The sequence below is a fragment of the Cyprinodon variegatus genome, unplaced genomic scaffold, assembly GCF_000732505.1.
Source record: "Cyprinodon variegatus isolate N-32 unplaced genomic scaffold, C_variegatus-1.0 Scaffold158, whole genome shotgun sequence".
In the NCBI taxonomy this organism is placed as follows: domain Eukaryota; kingdom Metazoa; phylum Chordata; class Actinopteri; order Cyprinodontiformes; family Cyprinodontidae; genus Cyprinodon; species Cyprinodon variegatus.
Window position 1 is genome coordinate 169,349 of NW_015150611.1, and position 8,451 is coordinate 177,799.

General features: G+C 35.4%; 1 protein-coding gene across 1 annotated transcript; it reads left to right on the plus strand.

Moving 5' to 3' along the window:
• Positions 1–5,748, plus strand: LOC107086643 (taste receptor type 1 member 1-like). Its single transcript, XM_015377733.1, has 6 exons — positions 1–179; positions 505–802; positions 941–1,660; positions 3,786–3,992; positions 4,427–4,547; positions 4,818–5,748. The coding sequence occupies exons 1-6, from the start codon at positions 1–3 to the stop codon at positions 5,744–5,746; spliced, it is 2,454 nt and encodes an 817-aa protein (XP_015233219.1). The 3' UTR covers positions 5,747–5,748.
• Positions 5,749–8,451: the final 2,703 nt, after the last annotated feature.

Here is an 8,451-nt window from a genome sequence, read left to right on the forward strand (position 1 = left end):
ATGTGTAGGATTGTTGTTCATGTGTGTCTGCTGGGATTATTTCTACAGGCTCTGACTCAGCCCGCCACAGCCTCAGAGTTTTCTTTGGATGGAGATTTTTTGATTGGTGGACTTTTTGACATTCATCAAATTAGTGACACAGTTTTTCAAGACAGATCAGAGACTATCACTTGTTCAAGGTGGGTTATTTTCTCTGGTTTTGATCCCTTTTAGGATAACAGACTAAAAATAGCATGCATCATATTCTTAACTTACTAGCTGTTATAATACAGAACAAACAAGGAATGAATCCTGTTTACTCCTGAATACCCTTTTTATAAGTTTCCCTTTAACAATAAAAAAAAAAAAATCACTTTACTCTAAAAGCCATAGATTTAATTTACAACCTAATGGTTTGTACAATTAAATGTTTGATTATATCCTTTCAAATTCAGACAAGTTTTCAAACTCTACAGAAACCTTGAATTTCAATGACTTGGGTCTTGTTCTTTTTTCTCTCCACAGTCAACGTCTTACTCTCTCAAGTTATCGGAGATTTCAGGTGATGAGATTCTCTGTAGAGGAAATAAATAACTCAACTGATCTGTTACCCAGTGTAACCCTTGGCTATGAAATATATGACCACTGCTCAGATACTCACAATTTCCCCAGTATTTTCAACCTTATCTCCGTTAATGGTTCCATCAAACCTTGGAATAAACCACTGACAGAAACGTCGAAAGTGATTGCAGTGGTGGGCACTTATACAAGCACAGCCACTCTGAATTTTGCCCCACTCTTCATGACGGATCTTATTCCTCTGGTAAATATTTTTAACTTGACTTAACTGAATTGTTTTAACATTATTTGACACTTTTGATTATTTCTTTTCTAATAAAAATTTGAAAGCATTAAAAATATATGTATATGGGAAAAAACAATGTCACTTTCTCATTCACAGGTCAGTTATGGAGCGGCTAGTTCTGTCTTTTCAAATAAATATAAATTTCCATCATTTTTTAGAACAATACATCCAAACAAAGATGTTTTAAAAGTTGTCTTGATGATTTTGAAGGAATTCAACTGGCGCTGGGTTTCATTCTTACACATTGACGATGATTATGGCAGAGATGGTCGGGACTTGTTTATCAAGAGTATTGAGGATACTGAGATCTGTCTGGCATACACTAAAGGCCTTAATACGTACACAAATTACCTAAAGACTTTACAAACACTAATCTCACTTAAGATAAATGTCATCATTGTTTTTGCACCAGAATGGACTGCTGAAGATCTCATTAAGGCCGCTATAAAGTACAACATCACCAACAAAGTTTGGATAGCCGTTGATGCTTGGTCCTTACACAAAACGCTTCCGAAAGAAAATGGGATCAGAAATATTGGAACTGTCATTGGGATTGCTGAGCCAATATTAGAAATACCAGGTTTCAGGGATTTCATCCATTCTTTTAAAGCTCTGCATCAGCAGGAAGATAAGGGAAAGTTCTGTAATCAAATCTGCAACTGCACCAATGTGGCAGCTGAGGATATCATCAATGCAGACCCATCTTTCTCTTTCTCTGTTTACTCTGCTGTGTATGCCATTGCCCATGCTTTACATTCTGTCTTGCAATGTGGAGCGGGCAAGTGTAACAGCAATGTGACGGTGCACCATCAAATGGTGAGTTTATTATCTTTTAGACAACTCTTTTTGATATCCATTTTTTTTTTCTGACATATCTTTAAAATATAAAATAAAATAACTTATATAACCCTTTTCTCTACATAACAACGTTTAACTGAAATATCTAATCATGATGGAAATTAATAGAATTATACACCATAACTATGATACTTTTATTTTCAAATATTAGGAAAGGTACATATGATGGTGATATTCCTTCTTTCTACAGAAGCAGATTTCCTTATTTAATGTGATGTTAAAGACACCTCTTAAAGCTATACTGAATCTGTTTGGTTGAATCAGTTTATTTACAGAACAATATTAATTGACTGCAATTTTAAATTCATCATGTTAAAAACTAAGAACAAGGTAAGTAGGGGTATTGCATACCTACAATATCAACCTGAATGTTCAATTACAACATGCCTGCCCAACTTTTGTCGAGGAATTTATAACCAATGCTGTCTCATTTCCTTCATCAACACTGCACTTCACTGTGCATCAACACGTTCAATGTCTGTTACAGGCTGAATCATTGACGGACCACTACTTTTTATATACTGTATACAGTAGAGCTCAAACTTTTCATATACCTGACACATTTAAGTTTAATTAATCTTGAAATTTATCAACATTTAGACTCCCTATAAATTTTTTATGTCTTTTAAGAGATGACTGTTTTTTTTTGATAGAATAAGTTTCTTCTTTGGGTAAGTATAGACATTGCATTTGAACAATGAAATGTGTAGACCCCTCCCTCCGCTTTCTTTTTAAATGACCTTGATCAAAATCTAGAACTCTCAATATGTTTAGTCTTATATTACAAACTCTAGATTCAACATAATATGTAGAAGACAAACAAAGTAAATACTTAGGTCCGGATGTGTATACATATTTTCAATAATTAATTAAAATTGCTTTTAAGTATTATATATTTTTTTTGTTTTTTTTTTTGTTTACCAGCTCAAAAATTGCCTTATGGCGTCAGATCAAACAAAAACAAACCAAAGCTATTTACCGGCTACTGAGCAAGAACAATAGGGCTTCGATTCACAGTTTGGAGATGCTAATTTGTTCTTTTTCACACAGGAACATTCACAAACAAAAGCTCCTCCTCTCCTGCTCCATTGAGTAAGACAAAGAGCACGGATAAAAGGAGGGATGCATCAGCTTAGGTGTTAGTTCTTATTTGACATGCAAATATCCCGTGATATCATCTCAGTTAGTCACACTCACACTGCCATAAACAGTGGAGTCCAGACGGTCATGGGATACCCTTTATTTGTAGTGACTGGCTGATAACTCAGAAAGAGTAAATCAATAATATGTGCTAGTAAGAGCAGTGTCTGGATATCCTTTTCTGATCATAAAAACAGTGAGGCAAAGAACAGTGTTTGCAAAAAAATCTTTAAGGATGGGTCAACAAATAGTTTGTAATAGATTTGTAACATTAACTCATCTATCCATCTAAATCTGACAAAAATGCTTCTCTTAATTATAGGTGAAAACATGTAGTCTGGCTTGAACAACTATATTCAAAGTTCAAATTCAAACATTCAGAAAAGATAGTAAAGGGTAGGACCGTTTTATAGACTATGTGATGTAATGCAAAAGTTGTCTCTTTCTTGTATTCCCAAAAAGCAAAGAAAGATGTGTACACAGGCTTAGAAGAGTGTTGGCCTAGCGGTTAGAGCAGGGCGCTTGTGCTCTGAGAAGGTTACAAGTAACCTAGCTCGCGGAGCTAGGCGGAGCGAGACATGCATCTGGCTGTTGTCAGGTTAGGTTACAAGTACCCAGTTCAATCCCCACAGCCTGCACTCTTGGTCTCTGAGCAGGACCATTAACCACACACTGCTCCCAGAGCGCCGTACAATGGCAGCTCATTGCTCCCCAAGGGGATGGGTTAAATGCTGAGGTAAATTTCACCAATGTGAGATCAATAAAGTTCAATTATTATTATTATTATTATGCTTGGTTATTTCATCCAGAAAGAGGAATTAGATTGTGTAAGAAATAATGCTCGATTCAAAGTCTTCCTGTTTGGTCAACACATCTAATGATAATAGGGAGGACATGTAAAACTCTGTATGTTTACAAGTAATCTGATTTAGTTTCCCAACAGATTTTACCAGAGCTAAGGAGATCAAACTTCAGTCTTCTGAACCAGAGGGTTCAGTTTGACGAAAATGGGGACCCAAAATATGGCGGTTATTCAATAGTGTTCTGGAACCAAAGTGGTGAAGCAGAAAATGTTGGCTACTATAATTTCCCCCCATCATCCCAGTTCTTCATCAACAAGAGCAAAATCCAGTGGCACAAGGATGGGGAGGTAATGTCTATGTACTATTTATAATAAATAATACTGAAATGAGCTTTACATGAGCATTACATGATTAAGTATGATCTGGTCAGTCTAGCATTAGAGTGAGGGCCATTTCTCCAATTTTACAATCAAATTGAGGAACAGTTGTTGCAAAGCGAGGACATTTTACCAGTCCTTACAAGCTATTTTGCTAATGGTTAGGTTTAAGGCTAAATTGTCAATTGGGTTAGGGTTAGGGTGAGGTATGCATTGGCAATGGTTAGGTTTAGGGTTAGTTTTAGGGCTAGGACATAGAAAGGGTTGAAAATTACTGAAAATCAATGGAAGTCAATGGGAGTCAACATGGTCCTTACTACGATGGCAGAATGAGTATGGGTGTGTGTGTTTGTGTATATATTTTTATTGGTTTTTCCTTTTTGTTTGATACATGACCTTCACAGGTGCCTGTGTCCTTGTGTTCCCAAGAGTGTCCTGAAGGCCATTATAAAGTACTACAAGAAACGCACAAATGCTGCTTCACTTGCACTATTTGTAAAAGAGGAACTTATGTCAATAGTACAGGTAAAACATCTAAATAAAATAAATACATTCGTAAATGCCAATTCTGGTGTTGCTCATCCAGTTGTCAGTTTTTAGATATGAAATATATGTAAGCTTGTTTAAATCTGTTTTGTGCATTAAAACAGAAAACTGGCCTTATAATATAATTACAATATGGTTATCTTTAAATATGTATCACAGGCCTATTATTATTTGAACATGCAAGTCTACACATATTTCTTTTTTTTAGCTAACTTTGCAAATTAACTGTCTGTGTATTCTGTATAACAGGGGATTATTATGAATGCACAAAATGTAAAGAAAAAGAGTGGTCTGAGGAAGGAAGTACTACATGCCATCCGCGGCTTGTGGAATACACACCCTATTCAAGTGGTGAAGCTATGATGATCATACTTGGAACTTTAATTTTTGTGTGCCTTGCTGCAGCTATATTTGTTCTCTTTTTACACAATTACAAGTCACCTGTTGTCAAATCTGCGGGAGGTCCAATGTGCTTTCTTATTTTAGCATGCCTGAGTCTGTCCTGCATTAGCGTGTTCTTTAACTTTGGTATACCCACAGCTGCTTCCTGTGTTTTGAAATATTTCCCATTTTTCCTCTTTTTCACTGTATGTATTGCATGTTTTTTAGTACGTTCATTTCAAATTGTTTATGTATTCAAAATAGCAACTAAGTATCCCATCCTCCTCAGTTGGTGGATGAAATACCAAGGGCAGTGGTTGTTCATCATTGTAGTATTTGTCATTCAAACAATTTTACTCATTCATGGTTATTCCTCTGCCCCCCCAACACCTGAAAAAATTACACAACAAGAATCAAAAACAATCATACTTTGGTGTAATCAAAATGTTGAAGCTTTGTCTGGTTTTCTGATTTTATTTTCAATATTGTGTTTCTTTTGTTTTATTTTCTCTTACATGGGAAAGGATCTTCCAAAGAATTACAATGAGGCCAAATCAATAACGTTCTGCCTTCTGCTGTTGGTCATAATCTGGATCATATATGCCACTACCCATCTTCTTAACCATTCATCTTACACCTCAACTTTCAATGCTCTAGCATTACTGTCTAGTCTCTACTCTTTTCTCTTTTGGTATTTCCTGCCAAGGTGTTACATTATTGTTTTTGAACCCCAGAAAAACACACAGCAATATTTCCTAAGTCTTATTCAGAGTTATGCAGAGACATCGAGCATGTAACTCCTGACCTTTATAAGTTTAAGTAGTTCAAGAGCTGTATATATGTATTTAAAAAAAACACACAAGATACCATTATCAGAATGTTCATATAACAAAGGAGTGCTGACACTTGACATGATTGTCTGCTAAAGTTCCCTGTAAATCATATTTGCTCTGTTGATAAAAAAAAAAATGTGTAGATAAAATGTGTTAATTTATGTCTTGGCATAATAAAAAAACAAAAAACAAAGAAAACCTATTGATTAATACTGCTCTCACCCATGTAGTGGAATGAAGTGTCAGGGTTCTGCACTTTGTTTAAGTTTATTTTTAGTTTCTTTGGTATTCTGTTTCTTTGCAGTTGTTTTCTGTCAGTTTTTTATTCCTTTAGTTACTCTCTGCTGCCCCCTTGTGCCTGTTCCTTTCCCCTCGGCTCCCTTCGAGTTAGTTCTATTCACACCTGCTCCATATCAGCTCATTAGGCCATCCTTTGTTCTGTTCCCCATATATTCGCCATCTATAGAGTTCCTCATTGCTGGTTTCTTCTGTCACGGTTGAGTGGAGATTTTTGAGGAGATAAGGAGGCAGAGATGAGTCTTGCTGATTCAATAAAAAGTCCAAGGCAACAGTGGCAAAAATCCAAAATACTGAAAACCAAAATCCAATTAACATCGGGTTGAACACACATAGAAAGAAACAAAGCAACAAAAAAATAGAGGGCAGAACCCTGACATTAAGTCCCCTGTCATTTGTGCCCCAGCTATAATTAGCTTTAAAATTAAGCTACATAATGTTGTTTTTTCAACAGTTTTAATATGTTTTTCCAGGGATAACTTTTAGGACCTATATCCTCCATGCCCTCGCGACCCTACTTGGGATAAGCGTGATGGAAAATGGATGGATGGATGAATGGATGCTTTAAATAAACAACACATAAAACATTACATCAATATGTTGATTTTGGAGAAAGGAGTATTAGCAGTAGTTGAACTGACTGCATTTTCTTTTTCTTGAGACCCAACTCTACATTGTCATTAATTTCTAAAATCCCTTAAAAACCTGATTGTTGCCAATAATGGTCTCTAAGGAAAAGTAACCTAATTTTTTTTAACAAGTTTTTAAAACTTTACAAGGTATTTGTGAATATATGTATGAAAATGTATAGGTGTATTGGTTTATGTACTGGTGATATCAGGTGAACATATATTGATTAATATCTAGTAGCTGTGTCATAATGGGAAATATGAAACATAAACGAAAAAGCTATATATATATATATATATGTATATATATATTATTTATTATTTTTTTCTCTAGTCAAGGCAATTTTGATTTAAATTAATTCCTAAGAAGTTTCCTGCTTAGCTTTTTTACGCTTTTTTCAGTTGTTCTAATGTAAATATTGTGTAAGTATCATCTTTCTTAATAATATAATCAGTATATGTATTCATAAATGTATTTGATGCAAACATATAAACAATTTATAGACAACATTAATTGGTTATGAGGGTGTATTTTATTCACTATATCTTTTTTTTTAATTATTATTGCTCTGTAGCAATAATAATATTGTCAAAAGTCATTGTATGTTGCATAAATGTAGCCAGTACATCCTTGGGCAACACAACAATGTACACACATCAATATGCCAATTTGATGGGTAATTTAGTCATTATTAAACCTAACAGTCATGTTTTTAGACATTAGGAAAAGAGATCAAACGCTGCCCTGGGAAAATTTGTAAACTTCATGCAGAAAGCTCAGTGTTTGAATAATATTTATTGTGTATAACATTATATAGAACAAATCTAATCAAAATACTCTTCAATTAATTTAACTTTCACATAGCTCATTCCTTTAGGATTCATATTCAGATAGAGTCATTCCAGCTTAAAGGTGTACAACATACAATGTCAGTTGATAATATTACGCGCACTCGTACAACACAATGTTATAACCAGCCAACTTCATGCAATCTTTGCACTTAGGCAAGCCCTAAACCTACACTGCCGTTGGACAACAAGCGGTAATTTATAAATGTTTTAAATCAGGTTGGGTCCTGATTACCCAGCAGGTGGGTCCGGATTTGGAATGCTAATCCGTAACCTCTGCACTAGAGGTACTGGACTGCTCTTTGATATGATCACCATAACTCAGATCTTTTATTTATCAGGCTCCTCTCCTGAGCAACTAACAATCAGTTCTAGTCTGTGAGGCAGACACCATGTCTGCTTTAAGGCAAAGCTTAAACCTTTCATTTTTTGATTAAGCTTATAGTTAGCGTGGCTAAGGTTATCCAGGGTTGCTTCATAAATGTTTTGTGAATACCAAAATGCTTCAGTCTAATTCTATGGGTCCAATGGCGCAATTGGTACAATTTGGCATATTTGGGGGGGTTTGGAGACCTTGGTGACACCAAAGTTCAAAGCCCCACAGCTCTGGAACTGTTGTAGCTGTCAGGATTTGGTTATGGATTGTTGACCCAAAAGCAGAGGCAGGAAGGCAGAGGTGAATTTCTTGGTGATTAAATTAAGCTTTACTGAAAACACAGGAAGGTAATCCAAAAATCCAAAAAGAAAACAAAGTCTAAACTAACACGAAACCAGGAGTCCAAAAATCAAAACAAGAAAACAAGTCAAAACTAGCCAGAAACCATGAAGACATCAGGGGGATAACTATCACAAGGTGGAAGACTTAGAGAGACGGGGTTGGAGGAAGTTTGATGA